At 38.2% G+C, this 23,683-nt stretch overlaps 1 protein-coding gene across 1 annotated transcript; it reads right to left on the bottom strand.

The window, feature by feature from the left end:
* Positions 1-724: 724 nt before the first annotated feature.
* On the bottom strand, positions 725-23,248 carry LOC140010632 (uncharacterized). Its single transcript, XM_072057937.1, has 2 exons — positions 22,821-23,248; positions 725-3,617 (listed from the first exon to the last, which is right to left on the bottom strand). Exons 1-2 carry the CDS (start codon positions 23,246-23,248, stop codon positions 725-727), a joined length of 3,321 nt encoding a protein of 1,106 aa, XP_071914038.1.
* Between the last annotated feature and the right edge of the window lie 435 nt (positions 23,249-23,683).

The following is a 23,683-nucleotide window of genomic DNA, read 5'->3' on the forward strand; positions in this document are numbered from 1 at the left end:
TGTCTACTACAACCATTATGGTATCTTTTCCTTCAGACTGTGGTAGCCCTTCAATAAAATCCATGGTAACATGGCTCCAGGAGTATTGAGGGATAGGGAGTGGCTGGAGTAACCCTGGGTAGGCTACATGTTCATCCTTGCACTTTCTGTATGTGTCACACTCTAGAACTGCCTTCTTGATCTCCCTGTACATCCCTGGCCAGTAAAATAGCTGTTTGGCCCTCAGGTAGCTGGCTTGGATTCCTGAATGACCTCCCAGTTGGGAGTCATGCAGTGCAGTAATGAGTTTATTCCTGGTGTCACCTTGTCCCCCTATGGCTAGTCTCTTCTTGTATCTCAGTATACCATCCTGATAGGAGTAATCTGGGGCTTGTGTAGGGGTCAGAAGCACCAGGGATATGGTCTTCTGAGCCCACTCGTCACCCTTATAGCTCTCCATTACTTCTTTGATCTATTCAGGTACTGCACAGGAAATGGTAGTGCACTCTCCCCCTTCCTCTCTGCCCTGTCTAGATAGTGCATCTGCAGCCAGGTTATCCCTTCCCTTCTTGTAGTGGATTTCGTAGCTCAATCCTAGCAGCTTAGTGAGCCATTTCTGTTGGGGAGGGGTAGTAATCCTCTGATCCAGTAAGTATTTTAAGCTCTGATGATCCGTGTGTATGATGAAATGATGCCCTTCTAGGTAGTGTCTCCATTTGGTTACTGCTGTTACTAATGCTAGTAATTACTTCTCATAGATGGATAGCCCCATGTTCTTTTGTCCCAGAGCTTGACTGAGGTAGGAAATTGGTCTCCTGTTTTGCATGAGTACAGCCCCTATGCCAGAGTAGCAAGCATCTGTCTCAATTATGAATGGTTGAGTGAAATCAGGCACTGCTAGAACAGGGGTGGTACACATGGCCTTCTTTAGTGTTTGGAAAGCCTGTTCTGAGTCCTTATTCCAGTGAAAGTTGTCCTTCTTCAACAGATCAGTTAGTGGCCTTGCTATGGCACCATAGCCTCTAACAAACCTTCTGTAATATCCTGTCAACCCCAGAAATCCCCTTAGCTGTTTGATATTGGTTGGGTTGGGCCATTTTTCCATGCATTCTATCTTTCTGGGATCAGCCTGAACTCCTTCTGCTGTTATTATATGCCCCAGGTATTCCACCTGCAGTTGAGCAAACGAGCATTTGCTCATTTTAGCATATAACTGATGCCGTCTTAAGATACTCATCACCTCTTCCACATGCTTTACATGCTCCTCTAGTGTTGAGCTGTAAACCAGTATGTCATCAAAAAACACCAGCACATGCTTCCTCATTTGATCCTGGAAGACCTGGTTCATCAAGCTTTGAAAAGTTGCTGGGGCATTGGTTAAGCCAAATGGCATAACCTTGAACTCATAGAGCCCTTGATGAGTTCTGAAAGCTGTTTTTGAAATGTTCTCCTCTTTGACTCTGATTTGAAAGTAACCTGCCCTCAGGTCAATTTTGGTAAAAAACTTGGCTCCATGTAATTCGTCTATCAGCTCTTCAATCAGAGGCATAGGAAACTTGTTTTTTATTGTAAGTTCATTTAGCTGTCTATAATCAACACAGAACCTCCATGTCCCATCTTTCTTCTTAACTAGTAGTACTGGTGAGGCAAAAGGACTACTGCTAGGCTGTATGATGCCTAGTTCTAACATCTCCTTTACCAGTCTCTCAATTTCTGTTTTCTGGATGTAGGGGCACCTGTAAGGTCTTACTTGAAAAGGCTTGGCTCCTTCCTTGAGGTCAATCTGGTGTTCATGGCCCCTGACTGGAGGCATTCCTTTAGGTTCCTCGAAGACATCCTTGTATTGCTCTAATATCTGTCTGATTTCAGCAGGCAGCTGTGTTGCACTTCCTTCTTCTTCTACTGCCACCAGCTGAGCCACCACCCCATATGGCTGTTTTCTCAACCATTTTGCCAACCTTCCTCCATTGAGCCCTTTCAGTTTGGTGATGACACCCTCCCATTTTAGCACCACTTCTTGTCTCCCCTGGTGGATTTTCATGCTGAGTTCTCTAAAATTGAACTCTATAGGACTATGTTTGGCCAACCAATCCACCCCAAGGATCATGTCACAACCCCCCAATCTTAATGTGTTGAAGGCATGTTGGAACTGGTGTCCCTGCATTTCCCACTGCAGGGGCTTATCCAGTCCCTTGGAATCCACCTTCTCTCCATTAGCCACATTGACAACCAGGTTTGGTCCTTGAGTACCCAGTTTAAGATCCCTTGCCAGTTGCTCATCCACAAAACAGTGGGTACTTCCACTATCTACTAATGCAGTGACCAATCTCCCTTTTACCAGACCCTTTAATTTCATAGTCCTGTGACTTGTTTCCCCAGCCAAAGCATGAATAGATACTTCTATGTGTTCATCTGTCAGTTCCCCATTAATGCAATCACAGTAAACTTCCTTTTCTGGCTCTCTGGCCTCTTCCCTAGTCTCAGTCTCCTCAGCTAACAGGAAATGCACATGTGATTGTTTGCATACATGGCCCATGGTATAGGGTTCAGCACATTTATAACATAGCCCCTTCTCCCTTCTCAGGTTAAATTCTGTAGGTGATATTCTTTTGAATTGGTTCTGGTTGGATGTTTTCTGGTCTTGGTTCTGGTTGGGGTGTTTTGGGTGGTTTTGGTTCCATCTGGGGGCTGAGGTTATTTTAGTGGGAGGTCTATGGTTGCTGAAGTTGGGGGTGGCAGGTTTCTGAATTTTCTGGATAGCTTTGAGGTTTTTCTCTTGGAGTTTTGCTATTTCAATAGCAGCAGCTAAGGTCTCAGGTTTGGACATTTTAACCATATTAACTATCACCTCTTTTAGACCACTCATGAAGCATGCTTTGTAATATGAATCAGACAAGTGAGGTAAGGATGGCATTACCAGGGCTTTTAGCATTTCAAATCTTTCAAGGTAGTTAGCCACGGATCCAGTCTGCACCAGCTTGTTGAATTCTTCAATGGCCTCCTCTGGACTCCCCTCTCCAAATCTGATACTCATAGCAGTAGACAACTCTGTCCAGGAAATGGTCTCTCTCCCATGGAAGACCCCATGGAACCATATATCAGCTCTGTCCCTGAAATAGAGTTCAGCTATCTCAGCTTTCATGTTCTCCTCTATCTCGTGTATTTTGAAATATTTATCAGCCTTCCTGATCCACTCTCTGGGGTTATTTCCCTCGAAAGTTGGCAAATCCATTTTAGGCAGTCTTCCACTAATTCTGTTATCTCTTTTACTGACTGTTTCCTTCTGCAAATCCATCCTGGACTCGTTTGGCCTATCCTCTCCCTTTGAGCTGCTACTTCCTTCCAGCTCCTTTCCTCGATCGCTGACTTTGGCCATTAATTGAGCCATCATATTCATCATTCCCTCATACTTCTGATCCAGTCCTTTGAGCAGCTTTTCAGTAGCATCCTGTCTGAATTCCATTGTCCTGATGGCCTGTTCCATTCCATCATTTTTGTTGGAAAAAGTCCTGACCACACTTCCTAACTCCACCACGTCTCTCCTCAACGCTTCATCCTGATTTTTTGTCATCCCTATGGCTCGTAATCGAGCTCTGATACCACTGTTGTGGTACAGAACTGGAGAAATGATGCAGGAACTGGAAATAACTGGAATTAATTCTGAGAATAAGATCTGAACACAAGCTAAGTTGAATTCATAAATCAATTTCTCGTATATTGGTGAAACTTCAAAAATTACAGAAAAGGGAAAATGGCGGGAAAGGGGTAGAAGGGGAAAAAAGAGTGCAGGAAGAACTTGGGGAAGAAACAAGGATATTCTCCTTTCTGGTTACAAAATTCAAATAGGATTCGATCCCCTCAATTACATGATTTTCCTAATTTATAGAAAGCTTAATCTAACTAACTCTTCCCACTTGCTAATGAAACGGTAATGCATGTGAGGAGGAATCTTCTGGAATGTCTGGTGCAATCACAGCAAGGATGGCATGAACCCAGAAAAGGCGTGCTTTCCAGTCCACGCCTCTCGCTTCCCTTGCGCCTGTCGCGCCCCACTTTTTGATGATGGTGTGTGTGAAAGTGGTGTGTGAGATCGTGTATATGAACGTGTGTGATAGTGAAAAGAAAAGACCGTGGGATTGTGAAATGCGACGGTTTGATCAAGTAAAGTTCAAAAGGGTTTTTTGTATGAAAAATGGAGTCGCCACTTGGTATAGAGTTAGGGTGTACCAAGTCACCCAAAAATAATTTTTGTTTTTGAATGAAAAAGTAAACAAAACCCTTTTAAAGAACTTTTAGGTCTTCGTAACCAAAGAAAGGGATCGGGGGTCACATTTGATAAGGGAGAAGGCAAAGGCGGAGCCCAAGGCATTCCCTTACCCTAGCCAAAGCTAGTTGCGTGACTTAGCCCCAATTTTCCTAATTTTTCTACCCAAGGTATGTATCGCATGTTGGATATGACTAATGGATGCAAAATGGAAAGAAAAATGCAAACCTAAATCTAAAATGTCTCTTATGAGATTTTTGGTCCCAATCACATGGGTTTGTAAAGGCCAATAGGAAGAATCTCACAGAGGTCATAGGAAAATGCAAATGAAGACTCAAATATGTGCATGTGTGAAAATGTATGAAGGATGCGAAATGTAAAAACAAGGTAAGTGCAAGTGTGCAAATGTGATAAAATAAAGGTGTTCGTGTGTAAATGGATGAAAAAATAGAATAGTAGATATATATCAGTGCAATTTTGAGTGCCATTTGTGAGATGAGAAATAAATAAGTGATAAAAAGATGTTGAGAAAGTGTGGATTGAGAAAAGTGAGAAAATGTGGTTAAAAGGTGAAGAGGTGATATAAAAAGAATGCAAGTGTATGACCCTAAGGGGATGCATCAAGTTGGGCACGGGAAGGACTCCTAACTTTGTGACTTCAATTTTCCCTTTGATTAGAAAGGAGAACTAGCGTGCTAAGGCTATTTTGTAGCCACACTCGCTCGTTTCCCTTATCGAAAGGGGACTCTTCAAGCAAATGTATCCTATAACTAGCATGAGGTGCAAAAAGCCTAAAATGAGGGGAAAAGGATTGGAGGAGCATGCCAAATGATAAAACTAAGGAAAATGCATGAAATGTAGTGAACATGCAAGTATGCACTAATGAAAGGGGGACGGCCTATTGGGTCTAGCGTTGGACTAGCCCATTCTATGAATTCCTACTAGCGTTGGACTAGTGGAAACGTACATTCATCCATCACATTCATTCATGGCTATGGAAAGCAAGTAGACATGCAAATCACCTATAAACACATAGCACATAACACTTAGCATGCTCGACTAGATGCAAAAGTCTAATAAAGCAAATTAACACATAGCCACAAAAGCAAGCAATCAAACTAATGGACCTATTACATTTGCTAGCTAGGCACACGTCTTCAATAGGTCTTCATCAAGTGCTTTCCAAGCCCTATCTATTACAAGCCAAGAGGTGTACACATACCCCATAAAGAATAACTTAAATAAAAAAACAAAAGTAAATGAAGTAAATGAAAGGAATTAAAGAAAAACAAGGGAAGCAAGTCAACATGCAATTTTCACGTAGCACGTTGGATCACATAGGAGAGACAAAAAAGATAAAAGAAGTTATACCTCCCTTGAGTTGGAGCTCTAATGGGGTGAAGTCACTTATTTATCCTCCAAAATAAAAGAAATGGTCAAGGTACCAATTTATTAAGAAAAATTAAAGAAATGTGCAAAACAAAGCTCACTTGATCGCAAAGCCCCTAAAGTCATGATTTAAGTGCAATTGAAACAAAACATAGTAATTATTTGAAGCAAACAAGCAATGAAAATTGCAAAATTAATGCTGCCAAGGACCAAATTGAGGACATTATTCAATTGGTTGGGTCATAGTAGCATAAAGGGGAACTTGAGGGGTTAAAGTGCAAATTCTGGATCATTTTCCATGCAAAAATCCATGCAAAGCTACGGAAATATTGTCTGCAACAAGAACATTTCTGCTGAAAGCTTTCTGCAACTAAACATTTCAGCAACTAAAACAAACGGACTACTGCATTCTTATTCTAACTTCAAACACCGAGTTCAAATCCAACATCCAGCACCCAAGCTTTAACAATAAACAACACATAATGCTAATTTGACATCCAAACAAGCAAGAAACATAGAAGGAACTGATGCAAAAAGTCATGAAGAAACTCATGCATTCTGCAAATTTCGGCAGGGGATCTCACGCAACACACATGAGCTAAATTCAACTAAGCATGACTAGACATCTCTTAAAAAAAAAAAGCACTTTATTGGAAGCAATTCATTCAAGTTATGAAACTTAAACTTCAGTAAAATCTCAGCCAACATGATTTCTGCAATCAACAAGACAATCAAGCAAGCTGTAACACATCTATGTGTAGAATTGGTGGGTTGCCGTGCAATGGCTCCCAAAACTACAGCCTTCATGAGCTGCAAACAGTTGGTTGCAGCTAACATGGGACTCATGACTTCATGCAACGAGATGGAACAAAGACCGACTCATTGCTGCTGCAATTTTTCTGCTATCGACTTACAACTTGTTTGAACATCCCAAAAATCAAAACACAGGAGTATCCCAGTCTGGAAATTTTCTTTGCAAACCAGTCTTGTTTTGTCTAAATGAACCAATAAAACAACACTCTGCTCACGGACTTCACTCCAAACCCAGGTTCAGAAAAAGGACCAACTAGCTATACTTGTTACCAGTCCTAAAGAAAATAGGACATGAACAACTATACTTCTCACACAAAAAATCAGATACCAGTCACACAAAGTTGAAAGCTTTCTTCAATTTTCTCACTCGGCTAAATATATTCATGCAATAATTCCCACAAAACCCACCGATTCATTACCCAAAAACCAAAAAACCCAGACGTTTTAGCTATCGAATGTTATTAAGATTATCTCAGCGCCGCCGCTGATTACCAACGGCTGCAACATACGATAGAAGATAAGGAATGCTATGGAGACATAAAGAAAGAAACTTGCAACGAATTCATGTCAATCGAACAACCAGCAAGCACAGTACATCATAAGAACAAACTCTAGGAAAGGCAACTAAACGAATTCTGGGGAGAGTAAGCAACTCCGACGTACCTAAACGCAGATGAACGACAGAAAGCGACACTTTGGGAGCGGTTTGTTCGGCAAAGTCAGACGGCAACAATGATGTCGGCAAGGAGGACCGCTCTAACTCCGCTCTTGGATTTCTCTGTTTCCCTCTGCTCAGCCGTCAGCTCTCTCTTTCTTTCAGATTTCCTTTCAGCTAAACTCCAGACTTTTTGCTTAGCCATCAGCCAGATTCCCCCCCCCCCCCCGTAGCTCTTCTCTTTCAGTTTTTCTCTAGCCGTCAGTCGTTACCCACTCATTCTTTGCTCTCCCCTGCCCCTCTACTCTATCCGCTGCTCCCTTGATGCTCTCTTGATTTTTCTATCCCTCCGTTTTGTTGTTCCCTTTTCCCTCAAGCCTTTTTTTTTTCAGCCTTCAACCGCTCATGAGCCTTTTTGTTTCTGTCCTTTTCCGTCAAAACCTCTCAGCCGTGGTTACCACCTCCCCTCCCTTTGCGGCTCTCCTTTCTTTTCTATTTATATGGGGCATCATCAACCCTAAAGTGTCAACAATCTCTACTATATTTGCAGATAAGGGGCTCACGAACCTTTCTTTGCAAGCTGCGAAAAAACGTAGCTTGCTGTCGCGTAATCCTTTTTTCTTTTTTTTTTTGAAGATTAATTTAACAAAAATGATAATAAAAACTAAGTAATAAAAAACAACAATTTTACATCAAAATAAACAAACTAAAACAACAAAATTGCCATTTTTCAATGTTTTTCTTTCATTTTTCATTTTTCATCATTTTTCATTTTTTTTTTCACTTTCAAGAAAGCATTGAATTTAAATTATAAACGACTAAATCATATTTTTTGAATGCTTTTTCTTTTTCTTTTTTCCCTTTTTCAAGAAATTCTATGCTAAAAACTTAAAAATAAAAATAAAACTAGAAACTAAAAACTAAAAACTAAAAAACGAATAAAACTAACACTACAAATAAAAAACTAAAAATAAAAAGTAAATGAAATTACACCAAAAATTTGGTGTCTACAGTTTGCCCCTCTTTGTCTGAGTTTTGAAAAAACTTGAGACAAAAAAGTAGACACCAAATACTTACCTGTGTTATTTGGCGGTGAAAACGTCTCAAACAAATGGACGCTTTAGAAACGGGGACTGACCCCTTTATCAAACTGTGAAATGGGATTGACCCCGACAAGAAAATTAAACAGAAAATTTAATCGGGACTGACCCGAGACAGGAAATTTAAAATGGGACTGGCCCGAACAGGAATTTAAAACGGGACTGACCCGAGCAGGAAATTTAAAACGGGACTGACCCGAACAGGAAATTTAAACGGGACTGACCCGAACAGAAATTTAAAACAGGACTGACCCGAACAGGAATTTAAACGGGGCTGACCCGAACAGAAATTTAAACGGGACTAACCCGAACAGGAATTTAAAACGGGACTGACCCGAACAGAAGTTTAAACGGGACTGACCCGAACTGGAATTTAAAATCATGGGACTGACCCGAATAAAATTTAAAATCATGGGACTGACCCGAATAAGTTTTAAAATCATGGGATACACGCTAGTGGGACTGACCCACGGCTAGCGGCGGGGTAAAATGAAAGGCGCACTGGCGGGACTAACCTCATGCTCCAATGGTTGTGAAAATGAAATGCACACTGGCGGGACTAACCTCACGCTCCAGTGGCTGTGAAAATGAAATACTCACTGGCACGACTAACCTCACGCTCCAGTGGCTGATTGGTCAGTGGGATAGAACCCAACTCTACCGAGGTTGGCGGGATGAAACCCAACTCCAACGTGATATAAGCGGTCAGCGGGATAGAACTCAGTTCTGCCGAGGTTGGCGGGATAAAACCCAGCTCCAACGTGATATAAGCGATCAGCGGGATAGAACCCAGTTCTGCCGAGGTTGGCAGGATAAAACCCAGCTCCAACGTGATATAAGCGGTCAGCGGGATAGAACCCAGTTCTGCCGAGGTTGGCGGGATAAAACCCAGCTCCAACGTGATATAAGCGGTCAGCGGGATAGAACCCAGTTCTGCCGAGGTTGGCGGGATAAAACCCAACTCCAACGTGATATAAGCGGTCAGCGGTCAGCGGGATGTTGTGAAGTTGGCGGCACGAAGTCCAGGCCCAACGGGATGTTGTGAAGTTGGCGGCACGAAATCCAGGCCCAACGGGATCTTGTGAACAAGAAATTGAATTTGATTTGTCAAGAAGCAAGCAATTAAATTTGATTTTCTAAGAAACAAGAATTTGAACTTGATTTTTGACTTTTGAATTTTTTTGAATTTTTCTGATTTTTCGAGAGAATCTTTTTCAAAATAATTTGCCCCGGTGTAGGGCCCTTTTCCTTTCTTTCTTCTCTTTTTTCGGCATCGGCCTTCCACATCACCAAATGCTCTTTCGTCGATTTCAACTATGAATACCTGCATAGGGGCTTACCAAAATATGACATGCACTCAAATTTCCATGAAAAGAGTAGCGTGATTGATTTGAAAAATGCATTATTTGATTCTTTGAACGAAATCCTCAATTGAACTACAAAAATATTTGCCCCTGTGTGGGCTTATTCTCACGAATTTTCATAACAAAAAATTTGCCCCAGTATGGGCCATTTAATTGCAAAAACTTGTTTGGATGGCTCTCCAATTATTTGAACAAAGTAAGCAATTGCTTTTCCTAACATATCATGTGAAAAAAATTGAATGTCTTGCTTAAACTCATATAGCACATTTCATGATGAATTTTTCAAAATAATGCCAAATTACGAAAGATTTCTTCCCCACTTTAGCATCAATGCTTTGGGTGATAGGTCACTATTTCTGGTTGGTTCATCTTTCAGGACCAATCAAGTGACTTTATTTTTGATTTGGCTAAGGAAATGGGAGGTCAGAATCTGTCTCATTTTTTGTGCCCCAATTGTATGTAATCCATTCAATGTCACATCTTAGTGAAAGCAAATAGTTTATCACCCTTATTTCTTAAGAAAACTGAGTCCACATATAAGCTTTATAGGCTTGCAACAAAATGGGTAGAAGCGATAGCTAAACCTGTGAAAAATGGTTATACCCCCATGATCACAAATGATTGATGGATTTCTTACGAGCATAATCCTCACTTTGGATTGTCATGAAGGAATAAGTCAACGATAGACTTTGTTAGCTTGAAAACGATAGTTAAAGAATAAGACTTTCAGGGATATTGCACCGAAGATCGCATTTTCCAAAATTACCCCTATTTTGAACTCAAAGATCTTGGCCTTTGTTTGCATTTTTTCATCATTCACCAGGGACTCCAGCGTCGAATTTTTCTGCATTTTCTTGCATTTACTTTTCTTGCTTTGCTTTTTGCCTCTCTTTTTTTTTCTTTTTTTTTTCTTTCCCTCAACTTGGTGGGTTTTCACATGGTAAGTAGCGTCAACCCCATACCCAAACAATTCAGAAATACAGCTAAAATTTTCCGGCATCAGAAATTTTCTTGACAGGGCCATTGCAAAGAACAGAAGTCAGGACTTTTAGCTTTTGTAATGGGGTCTGGTGGGGTGTTTAGAAAAGTTAAGGCTCGAAGACAGATTTCAAGAGTGGTTTAGGTAATCTGAGATCGCATTGTTACGTCAACCCTATTTTAGGGTTAAATCAGAATTTGCCAGAGCTTGTGCTCAATTGAGGCTTTTTCTCTTTCATTTTCTTTCTTTTTTCATTTTTCGGCCTTCTGCCATTCTTTTGAACTTTCAGAAAATTTGCCCCAGTTTACTTTTGAACTGAGGTTCTCTTTTCTCTTTTCTTTTGATTTTGCGGCATTATCACTTCTTCACTTCTTGAAATTTTCCCCTTTTCAACTCAAACTTGCCCCCAGTGTGGGGTTTGCGATTCTCAGGGGTTGCCAAATGAAGTTTTTTATTCTGAAGGCTCAAAAGGGATAACTAGGGATAGAATGTTTGATTGAAAAAGAAGAGGGCCTGACTTTTCATTCCGTTCCTTACAATAACTCTGAAAGGAAACTTTCATTAATGGGAAATTTCTGACATGTATCTGAATTAACTGACTGAGGATGCCTTCTGTTCGTCCATATCCGTGAAACATAGAGAATCCGCCGGACAACCCTTCTTTCTTTTCCCCCTTTTCTTCTTTTTTCTTTTCTTTTTTATTTTCAAAATTGAAGCCCGAGTAAAAATCAAATCTCCCCAATCTCCTTCCCCCAATATGGGGTGCGATCGTGAGTGCTTTGAAAAGAACCACCAATTTTTTGGCTCAAATGAGGATGCAAGGGATGATCAGTGTTTAGGTTGTAGAAACGACGGCCAAAGTATCATTCTTACATCTCATGACAACCAAAGTAACGAAATGGTCATTGAAAATCCATTCCCCTTTTTGATATTTGAAAATTTTCCAATATATGGTAGTGATCATTAGGGCTCTTATTTGAAACGAAATTATTCTTTCAAAGGCTCAAATGGGAGAGCAAATGATAAAATGTGTATAGGTAGAGAAACGAACGCTTGAAGTATCATTCCAAATTTTCAAAACAAACAAGAATAACGCACATTTTTTGCTTTCACTTAGATGTGGATTGAACTAGATTAGACACAATGAACATTTGCAAGCAAAAAGTTGCCCCAATTTGCAACTTATCAATCAATGTGACTGATTTTTATTTTTGGGGTTAAGTGAAGGAGAAAGGTATCTCATGGGCCTTCTGAGTGACCTCTTTTAATTCTGAGCACTCTTATTGTGTAGCTCGGATTACCAACCTAGTGTACACGAGGAAAGCATACACTTGTGAAATTCAGGCTATAGGTTGAAAAATCTCAAATTGGGTCTTATTTCTCAAAATTCATCATGAAATCTCCAATGAGTAAGAATAAAGAATGAAATGTACATAAATATACACAAAACAATAATTGTCCAAAATTTTTATTGCTGAAAAAGTTTGAAACAAAATTTCTCATTCAATTATGATACACTTTTGTCTCATTTTCTTTTGGAACAAAATATACTAACAAATCAAATAAACAGAATTTTCCTTTGGAAAATAATTACAAAATCTCTCAGAGGCTTTAGCGTAGAGCTTCCAGATAAGTCATTCATGTTTTTATTGTAGGATCTGCCCAAAAATCACACAATACTTGCAATTTTGACACTTTATTAGATCCAAATTATCATCAGATATAGAAAAATATTTTCACCTTATTGAAACATCTTTATGAATGCAAGGGAAGGGGGAAAACAAAAGAAAGAAAAAAAACCATGAGTTAGTAAGCAACACTATAAAATCGGTATGCATGTCCTATTGGGGGACCCTTTTAGTGCCAAGGGTAGGCCTAACATGAAAATGCAATCCTCTAGGGTAGGCACTATACCATACCTGATGGATCTGATCAACTCATTGAGTGAAAAATAAATTTGAAAAAAATTGGTCAACTGGAATGACGAAAGACACTTTGTCAAAAAGAGGTCAACATCTGAATGGATTGATCACTCTTGATCGATACAAAAATTTGCAAAAACGCACGGGTTTTGACCTTGACGAACTTCCTATTGAAAAGACTGGAATTCGTTTGATAAAATTTTCTCAGTGAAGCACGGGTCAAAACTCCAACTGATCAAATGTCTGGATGCAATGAATGGTTTTCTCAAAATTGACTAGGTTTCCCTATTTTAAATTCGACATTGAAACCCTAATTGGTCAAACGGGTTGAATGAAATTTATTTAAAATCGACCGCATCACCCTAAAAAGGGAAACGGGTCAAATGAATTGAGTAAAATTTAAAAACTTACTCAAAATTGACCGAATCATTCTAAAAAAGGAACTTGATTGACTGAAATTGAGAACTTTATTCAAAACGGACCGGATCCTCCTAAAAAATGAGATTGGTCAAATGAATTGAATGAAATCGAGAATTTATTCAAAATTGACTAGATCGCCCAAAAAGGGTAAATTGGTCAAATGAATCGGACGAAATTGATGATTTATCGAAAATCGACAAAATTGCCCTAACTAATCGAATGAATTGAATGAAATTGGTGATTTATTCAAAAATCGACTAGATTGCCCTAAAAATGAGTGAATTGGCCAAATGACATGAAGATTTATTCAAAAATCAACCGGATGACCCTAAAAAGGGTAAGTTGGTCAAATGAATTGATGATTTATTCAAAAATCGACCGGATGACCCTAAAAAGGGTAAATTGGTCAAATGAATTGAATGAAATTGATGATTAAAAAAAATGACAGAACAGGTTGGATGAAATTGATAAATAACTTGATCAAATGAATTGAATGGAATTGATGGTTTATTCAAATATGGGTTGAATTGTCTACCCATTGGTAGTTTCAAAATTTTATTGCGATGCATTAGCCTATGAGCCTTCTAAAATCAAATTTTGGCCTCAATTTATTTATCGTCTCAATAGGAGGAATCATTTGTGAATTCTCTTCAAATTAATGTCCTTTTACGCAAGGGAATTTTACCAATTTGATAAAATGGCCAAAAAGTGATTATTAAACACTCATATTCTAAAGATCGCTCTTGAAAATGATCGGATCCTACCTTACCTCGTGCACTACCCCTTTGGATGGTACAAAATGTAAACGTGCAAGTCTCCTTGGATTAAGTATCCGAGACACGAGGTGGTTTATTCCTAATACGGGATCCCCTAAATGGCATTCCCTTTCTAGGGTTTATGCATGATGCCAGTTTATTAAAGCGATAAAACATGATATTATGACCTAAAGGGACCTTTTATACGCCAAGGTAGGCTTAGAATGTTATGCAATTATTAATCTATGAATGCAATATACCAAAATTTTTAAACGTGCAATAACCTATCTACAAGGGTAGGTTCTAAAAGAAGGTCATGCCAGACCTCTTATTTCCTAACGTTTGTGAATGCGAAAGATAAGAAACAAGGAAACGTTAGTTCAACACATAATCACATAACACGTTGGACAATTAGATGATATAAAAGCAACAAAGCAATAAGGAAAGAGGGTGGGAACCCTCCCCTCGCGAATGGTGTCCCTAATAGGGTAAGGTCGACTCTACCCTAGGCAATTCTAAAATGGATGCATGAGGTTTGGCTCACTAATGCATCTAGACTCGATAAGCTCAGGTCCCCGAGCCTTCAGACTTGGAAATCAAAGGTCATCACTCCCAAGGTTCCTTGTCGATGGCTCGAGCGATTCCCCAGACATTGCTACGCACACATCGTGTCACGGCCACATGTCTGAGTGAATCTATCAAAAATCCTCAATCTTCGACTAAAAGCTACAGGCTATTAACCCAAAGCTTAAAGCGGAAGATTAAGTGACCCCTCGGATCATGCTACGCACACGTCGTGTCACGATCACATGTCCAAGTGGGTCGCCTAAAATCCTAATAGGGTGGAGTGGCGTGACAAGCCACTAAAAGAAAAATAAATGAGGGGTGAAAAATTAAAGCGTATGCACGTATGCTAGTGCTCGTTTGGAGGGGAGGGATCAAGAACCAATGCGAGGCTCTAGGGTGATGTCCCCCACCCAAAATGCAATGCAAGCGCGAGATAAATAAGTAAACATACATCCAATCAACCAATCATACATTCGTGAGCGAGGGAATAGTTTGATATGTGTACGAGGCCAAAAGACCTAAAATGAAAAATGCAACCCTAATATCCACATGCTATGCATAAAAAGGGTAGAAAAAGGAAAAGAATGGCTAAATCAAATGCTTGGACCCACTTAGGATATCCCCAGTGGAGTCGCCAAGTTGTCGTGCCCCACTTTTTGATGATGGTGTGTGTGAAAGTGGTGTGTGAGATAGTGTATATGAACGTGTGTGATAGTGAAAAGAAAAGACCGTGGGATTGTGAAATGCGACGGTTTGGTCAAGTAATGTTCAAAAGGGTTTTTTGTATGAAAAATGGAGTCGCCACTTGGTATAGAGTTAGGGTGTACCAAGTCACCCAAAAATGATTTTTGTTTTTGAATCAAAAAGTAAACAAAACCCTTTTAAAGAACTTTTAGGTCTTCGTAACCAAAGAAAGGGATCGGGGGTCACATTTGATAAGGGAGAAGGCAAAGGCGGAGCCCAAGGCACTCCCTTACCCTAGCCAAAGCTAGTTGCGTGACTTAGCCCCAATTTTCCTAATTTTTCTACCCAAGGTATGTATCGCATGTTGGATATGACTAATGGATGCAAAATGGAAAGAAAAATGCAAACCTAAATCTAAAATGTCTCTTATGAGATTTTTGGTCCCAATCACATGGGTTTGTAAAGGCCAATAGGAAGAATCTCACAGAGGTCATAGGAAAATACAAATGAAAACTCAAATATGTGCAAGTGTGAAAATGTATGAAGGATGCGAAATGTAAAAACAAGGTAAGTGCAACTGTGCAAATGTGATAAAATAAAGGTGTTCGTGTGTAAATAGATGAAAAAATAGAATAATAGATACATATCAGTGCAATTTTGAGTGTCATTTGTGAGATGAGAAATAAATAAGTGATAAAAAGATGTTGAGAAAGTGTGGATTGAGAAAGTGAGAAAATGTGGTTAAAAGGTGAAGAGGTGATATAAAAAGAATACAAGTGTATGACCCTAAGGGAATGCATCAAGTTGGGCACGGGAAGGACTCCTAACTTTGTGACTTCAATTTTCCCTTTGATTAGAAAGGAGAACTAGCGTGCTAAGGCTATTTTGTAGCCACACTCGCTCGTTTCCCTTATCGAAAGGGGACTCTTCAAGCAAATGTATTCTATAACTAGCATGAGGTGCAAAAAATCTAAAATGAGGGGAAAAGGATTGGAGGAGCATGCCAAATGATAAAACTAAGGAAAATGCATGAAATGTAGTGAGCATGCAAGTATGCACTAACGAAAGGGGGACGGCCTATTGGGTCTAGCGTTTGACTAGCCCATTCTATGAATTCCTACTAGCGTTGGACTAGTGGAAACGTACATTCATCCATCACATTCATTCATGGCTATGGAAAGCAAGTAGACATGCAAATCACCTATAAACACATAGCACATAACACTTAGCATGCTCGACTAGATGCAAAAGTCTAATAAAGCAAATTAACACATAGCCACAAAAGCAAGCAATCAAACTAATGGACCTATTACATTTGCTAGCTAGGCACACGTCTTCAATAGGTCTTCATCAAGTGCTTTCCAAGCCCTATCTATTACAAGCCAAGAGGTGTACACATACCCCATAAAGAATAACTTAAATAAAAAAGCAAAAGTAAATGAAGTAAATGAAAGGAATTAAAGAAAAACAAGGGAAGCAAGTAAACATGCAATTTTCACGTAGCACGTTGGATCACATAGGAGAGACAAAAAAGATAAAAGAAGTTATACCTCCCTTGAGTTGGAGCTCTAATGGGGTGAAGTCACTTATTTATCCTCCAAAATAAAAGAAATGGTCAAGGTACCAATTTATTAAGAAAAATTAAAGAAATGTGCAAAACAAAGCTCACTTGATCGCAAAGCCCCTAAAGTCATGACTTAAGTGCAATTGAAACAAAACATAGTAATTATTTGAAGCAAACAAGCAATGAAAATTGCAAAATTAATGCTGCCAAGGACCAAATTGAGGACATTATTCAATTGGTTGGGTCATAGTAGCATAAAGGGGAACTTGAGGGGTTAAAGTGCAAATTCTGGATCATTTTCCATGCAAAAATCCATGCAAAGCTACGGAAATATTGTCTGCAACAAGAACATTTCTGCTGAAAGCTTTCTGCAACTAAACATTTCAGCAACTAAAACAAACGGACTACTGCATTCTTATTCTAACTTCAAACACCGAGTTCAAATCCAACATCCAGCACCCAAGCTTTAACAATAAACAACACATAATGCTAATTTGACATCCAAACAAGCAAAAAACATAGAAGGAACTGATGCAAAAAGTCATGAAGAAACTCATGCATTCTGCAAATTTCGGCAGGGGATCTCACGCAACACACATGAGCTAAATTCAACTAAGCATGACTAGACATCTCTTAAAAAAAAAAAAAGCACTTTATTGGAAGCAATTCATTCAAGTTATGAAACTTAAACTTCAGCAAAATCTCAGCCGACATGATTTCTGCAATCAACAAGACAATCAAGCAAGCTGTAACACATCTATGTGTAGAATTGGTGGGTTGCCGTGCAATGGCTCCCAAAACTACAGCCTTCATGAGCTGCAAACAGTTGGTTGCAGCTAACATGGGACTCATGACTTCATGCAACGAGATGGAACAAAGACCGACTCATTGCTGCTGCAATTTTTCTGCTATCGACTTACAACTTGTTTGAACATCCCAAAAATCAAAACACAGGAGTATCCCAGTCTGGAAATTTTCTTTGCAAACCTGTCTTGTTTTGTCTAAATGAACCAATAAAACAACACTCTGCTCACGGACTTCACTCCAAACCCAGGTTCAGAAAAAGGACCAACTAGCTATACTTGTTACCAGTCCTAAAGAAAATAGGGCATGAACAACTATACTTCTCACACAAAAAATCAGATACCAGTCACACAAAGTTGAAAGCTTTCTTCAATTTTCTCACTCGGCTAAATATATTCATGCAATAATTCCCACAAAACCCACCGATTCATTACCCAAAAACCAGAAAACCCAGACGTTTTAGCTATCGAATGTTATTAAGATTATCTCAGCGCCGCCACTGATTACCAACGGCTGCAACATACGATAGAAGATAAGGAATGCTATGGAGACATAAAGAAAGAAACTTGCAACGAATTCATATCAATCGAACAACCAACAAGCACAGTACATCATAAGAACAAACTCTAGGAAAGGCAACTAAACGAATTCTGGGGAGAGTAAGCAACTCCGACGTACCTAAACGCAGATGAACGACAGAAAGCGACAGCTTTGGGAGCGGTTTGTTCGGCAAAGTCAGACGGCAACAATGATGTCGGCAAGGAGGACCGCTCTAACTCCGCTCTTGGATTTCTCTGTTTCCCTCTGCTCAGCCGTCAGCTCTCTCTTTCTTTCAGATTTCCTTTCAGCTAAACTCCAGACTTTTTGCTTAGCCATCAGCCAGATTCCCCCCCGTAGCTCTTCTCTTTCAGTTTTTCTCTAGCCGTCAGTCGTTACCCACTCATTCTTTGCTCTCCCCTGCCCCTCTACTCTATCCGCTGCTCCCTTGATGCTCTCTTGATTTTTCTATCCCTCCGTTTTGTTGTTCCCTTTTCCCTCAAGCCTTTTTTTTTCAGCCTTCAACCGCTCATGAGCCTTTTTGTTTCTCTCATTTTCCGTCAAAACCTCTCAGCCGTGGTTACCACCTCCCCTCCCTTTGCGGCTCTCCTTTCATTTCTATTTATATGGGGCATCATCAACCCTAAACTCTCAACAATCTCTACTATATTTGCAGATAAGGGGCTCACGAACCTTTCTTTGCAAGCTGCGAAAAAACGTAGCTGTCTGTCGCGTAATCCTTTTTTTCTTTTTTTTTGAAGATTAATTTAACAAAAATGATAATAAAAACTAAGTAATAAAAAACAACAATTTTACATCAAAATAAACAAACTAAAACAACAAAATTGCCATTTTTCAATCTTTTTCTTTCATTTTTCATTTTTCATCATTTTTCACTTTTTTTTTCACTTTCAAGAAAGCATTGAATTTAAATTATAAACGACTAAATCATATTTTTTGAATGCTTTTTCTTTTTCTTTTTTCCCTTTTTCAAGAAATTCTATGCTAAAAACTTAAAAATAAAAATAAAACTAGAAACTAGAAACTAAAAACTAAAAACTAAAAACTAAAAAACGAATAAAACTAAAACTACAAATAAAAAACTAAAAATAAAAAGTAAATGAAATTACACCAAAAATTTGGTGTCTACAGCGCCTTTCCCTTCCTTACTTTCACGCCTTTATCCCCCTGATGCAATGCTGATGACTGATCTGCTTAACTCACGACTTTTTTCATCCCACTCCGCTCCTGATCACGCTTTCCACTATTTGTACTTCACGCCTTCTTCTTCCTATTCTTTGTTTCATTACAACTTCGAACTCTTCAGTGCCTTCTTCTCCATGCTTGCATACGAGAATTGAAGCAGGCGTGAGTTTTGCGGAGAAGAATTGAAGCAACGGGCAGTTGAGTTTAAGTACGACAATTCGGAAAGAATAAGAATTTGGAAAGTAGGAAGTAGAAAGCGGTATGTTATGTAAAATTGTCCCAAGACTGTTTATAAACTAATATTCATTTATTTATTTATTTCTTCTCTATGGGAGAATTGGCAATTAGCGTATTTAAAATAGTTTGAACTATTTTAATTAGTTAAGAAATTTTAACCTAAAAGGTCTTGATGATTTTACCTTTGTAATTTTATTTGGTTGGTAGTTTTGCAAATTCCATAGTTTTATATATAAAAGTTTACTTTTCTTTAATGTAACGAAATTAAATTGTCTAAACAATAGATATGATGATAATGTACTAATGCAAGAGATAAATGTATAAACAACAAAGTGATGGAACTTAATAAATCACACACCACAAAATAAATAGAAAATCTCTTACAAAATGACAATGTAAATACTCTATCATGGTTATAAAAAAAAAAATACCTTACTTGCTAGTATAGGTTAGGTTGAGTGTGGGTTTTTAAAATATGCAACAAAGTTAAAATGCATTGATTTTAAGAAAAACTAAGCTTAACGTAATTTAAGCCCCCGCGCGTGCACACACACACACATATATATGTTGTATTATACTAACATTTATGCTATGTATTATTCATTGTTCTAATATTTAATATTGTTCAAGAATTTTATAATACTATTAACTATCTAAATTTTTTTATTTACTTAACATTTTATACTTCTATTAAACTATAATTTTAAAGGGCAAAATTTTAGAATTTTAGTCAGCCTAATTTTAAGTCCGAAACTGGAAGTGCAATAAATTAAAAGAGCCAAAATAGTTCAAATCCGAGCAAGCCGAATCTAAGCCCACCAATTAAATTTTTTTCTGGGCCTAAGTTTGAGCTGATCATAACTTCACAAAAAAAAAAAAAAAGAAGCTCAATTCACAGCCAAACCTAAAGGACTTCCGAGTGAAGAAGGCAAGGGTCAGTTTGACTAGAAAAGGCAAGTGGCTATTTGGAAGAATTTGGACAAGATCTTCGCTGAAAATGATCTTGATAAGTTGTTGAAATTTAAAATAAGGACGAATTCGAACATTTCTAAAGACAGAGATTTAGAAGATCAAATCAAATCGACTTACATATGGTAAGAAATCGTGAAAATATAATTTTGATTAGAATTTGACCTTCCAAAATTCAAAATCAAGATAAAAATGAGGAAAGTAAATTGACTAGACCTAAAAAGGGATATTAAATTGTTTGAAGTTAAATATTATCATTAAGCACTAATTCAAGATAAAAGTATAAATAAGCATAGAGCTTACTAAACCACACAGCAAAACAAGTAAAAAAAAAAATTCATATAAACTGACAGTGTAAAACTGTCTCACATACATACATATATGCAAACACACACGTGTACATATATATATATATATATATATATATATAATTGGCATAGATGCACTAGAACCCCTCCTTTAAATCTATAGTTACAATTGACAACTTAAATTAAAATCAAATTGAAAGTATAACCCAATTTGCGATTTAACTATAACCCATTTATTTTTTGGATTTGTCTCAGATATTCAGAGAGCCACTAGTCAAATAGTATTTCACGTATTGATTTTGCTTTCAAAAAGTGAAACTCAAGAAATATAAAGTAGAGAAAATATATTAAGTTCATGTGTGTCGATGAGTACCTAAAATGCCGAACAAAATCCTTTTTTTTTTTTTTTGAAGGAAACCGTACAAAATCCTTAAGCCACGCATTGTCAATAGACACTAGTACAATGGCAATCTTTTTTTTTTTTTGGTCGCAACTTAACATTCCTATAATCTAATCTATCCTAATTTAGGGGGAGGGGGAGCCAATGAAAGTAGAAACTCTATCAGAGAAAGTGATCGAAGACAGCCACATATAGTGATAATAATAGTCACTCATCCATTATTTTTACGTAAATTTTCTCTTTCGCACATAATCACACATTAGCTGCAAACACCCCAATAATGATAAGTATAAATGTTGACAAATTGCATTTAACATCTGGTATCAATATTAACACAAGTGAAGAAAAAAAACATAAAGACAAAGATTATGAAAATAACGATAAAACTATCGCATCTTTTGTTTCAATTAAAAGAGGAAAATAACAACAATGGGACACACATTTTTCAGTGTTATACAAAGGATGAATAGCCCATCCATTGAAAATTAGCTCATTTGTTGCGCAATTCCCCCCCGCGCTGGGTTGGTCTGCTGGTGGAAGTAGCTTCCTTAGGTGAGTTCCACCTGGGTTCGATCCTGGGCAGCAACCCAGTTATTATCTTCTTCAACATCGGTCGAGCCCGCTTTGCGGGAGCGCTGTGGGATTAGTCGGGTGTAGACCCGGATACCCACGGTGATGAAAAATATATATATATATTGTAGCGCAATTCCCATTTCAAGTTTTTTTTTTTCGGGGTGTGGTGCGACATAGGCCAATCAATTGGGATGAGCTAGCCTGAACACTAGTTGTTCGGCCTACAATTTTTTGGGTTGAGCCTTATGCAATATGAATTGAATTGAGTTTGGAATGAAATATTTTGCCTAAACAAATCTAGTTAAATGGTTGAATTTTAGATGACAAACTATGAAGGTTTTTCTTCTTCTTCTTGTTTTTTTTTTTTTTAACATTTCACCCCTAATTGTTAGGCGCAAAATCATTCCACCCCTAACTGTGAGGCACAAAATTCGAACGTTCAATTTAGCAATGGAGAAGACTCTAAAACCCTCCTCTGGCCATTAGATCGATTTCAGCGATTGGTGAGCTATATTATTTTTATATCATAAAATTCAAGATATTAGAAAAACATCTATAGATTGGTTGGTTATTTCATTTATTAATTGAAAAAATACATGACTTGAGTTTGGGCCAATCCGAATTCGTTTCAATACCCTACTTTTTTGGTGAGTGGAACATGAGCTACAAAACAATATAAGTCTAATTGAGTTGAGTTTGAATTCAAAAGATTGATATTTTGTGTGAGTTAGATTTTAGCGCGTCAAAATCTGACTCATATATCCCAATTGATAGGCCCCATTAAACACTTAGGGATCAAATATCTATTTTTCATTTTTCAGTGGCAGAGAAAGTTCAAGATAAAAAATCTGAAGCACCACCGCATATATATATATATATTATATGATATAGCTAGGTGAAAAAGCAATCAATCATCTAAAACAAGAATATTTCCCAGAGAAAAGCAAAAAGGAAACGCGAAAGATTGAAGAATACGATTACAATAAATAACCATCGACTAACTTGTTAATATCATGGAACATAAGAAGTTGCCAATGTTAAAACTAAAGAAAACCTTTAACATTTCTTTCTAAGGAATCTGCTTGATCCTCAAATTCCTCGTTGCAAGAAAATATTCTACTAAAGAAAACCACCCTTTCAAAACATAATTTTCTTGGAATCCCTCTTCCTACTTTGATAACTGTAAACCAAAAATAAACAAACAAATATATTGTTGCAACTTAGAAGGGAGTAGCTTCACCATTAGTACTTGATTTCATTATTAGAGTTCCAAAGTGATTGGTATCCGTGCATCACGAACTCATATGTTGTATATCTTGACTACCCCATACCTTCGCTTCTTGATGTTTTCTTCACTTTGAACGCCCTTTTCAATGTCGGAGTCCTCATCGGGACAAAAAGAGGACGGGGATGATTTTACTGCCTTGCCTCCGATGAAAATTCTCTCTAACATTGAGAAGCAATCAGCAAGAAGCACAAAAAGAAAAGCAGCACATATAACAAGATAAATTACGCCAATGGGAATCATAAAAGCGGCAAGGCCAATGTGGTATGCCCGCCCAGAACTGCCAACAGGCTCCTGGCTAACCAACTGAATGCAGTTGGTGGCTCCCATTATTGCAGCGTTTACTGCCATCCAAGTTGTGAACATGCAAAAGCCAATCAGGAGAAGACGATAACATGATTCTTCTGCTTCATCATCATCATCATCACGGCCATAAGATGATTCTTTCCAACTGGGATTGTTGTTGCAGTCCATGTCTTCCATGAAGCACTTTCCTTCCCCCTGGAAGATGGAAATCCAAGAAAGTGAACTTCGATTATGTATTTGCCTGAAGATTGATTCTTGACTTCCAAAGAAACTGAACTTCAATCGTCTCTTGCGTGAAGAATGATTGATTCTTGACTCCAACTGAGATTATATAGGGATCTGAATGGTGCAATATGGGAAACTGCAGCAGACACTGCAGGTTGCCAAAAAGTGGAGAACCGACTTACCATACTATGGAAAGGAAATCTTGTCGCAGTTTTTGGAATCCTTCGTTCAATTTCCAATATCGATGGACAAGTTTCCATTCCCACACTTCCTTTTCCTTCGTTCAATATCTAATTTCCTTTTTCATTTGTTGACGAAATTTTCTTAGACGAACTACTCAATGAGACCCTTGTCCTAGTTAGTCCAGTTTATGCTGTT

This window comes from Coffea arabica, chromosome 7c (assembly GCF_036785885.1).
Source record: "Coffea arabica cultivar ET-39 chromosome 7c, Coffea Arabica ET-39 HiFi, whole genome shotgun sequence".
Classification (NCBI taxonomy): Eukaryota; Viridiplantae; Streptophyta; class Magnoliopsida; order Gentianales; family Rubiaceae; genus Coffea; species Coffea arabica.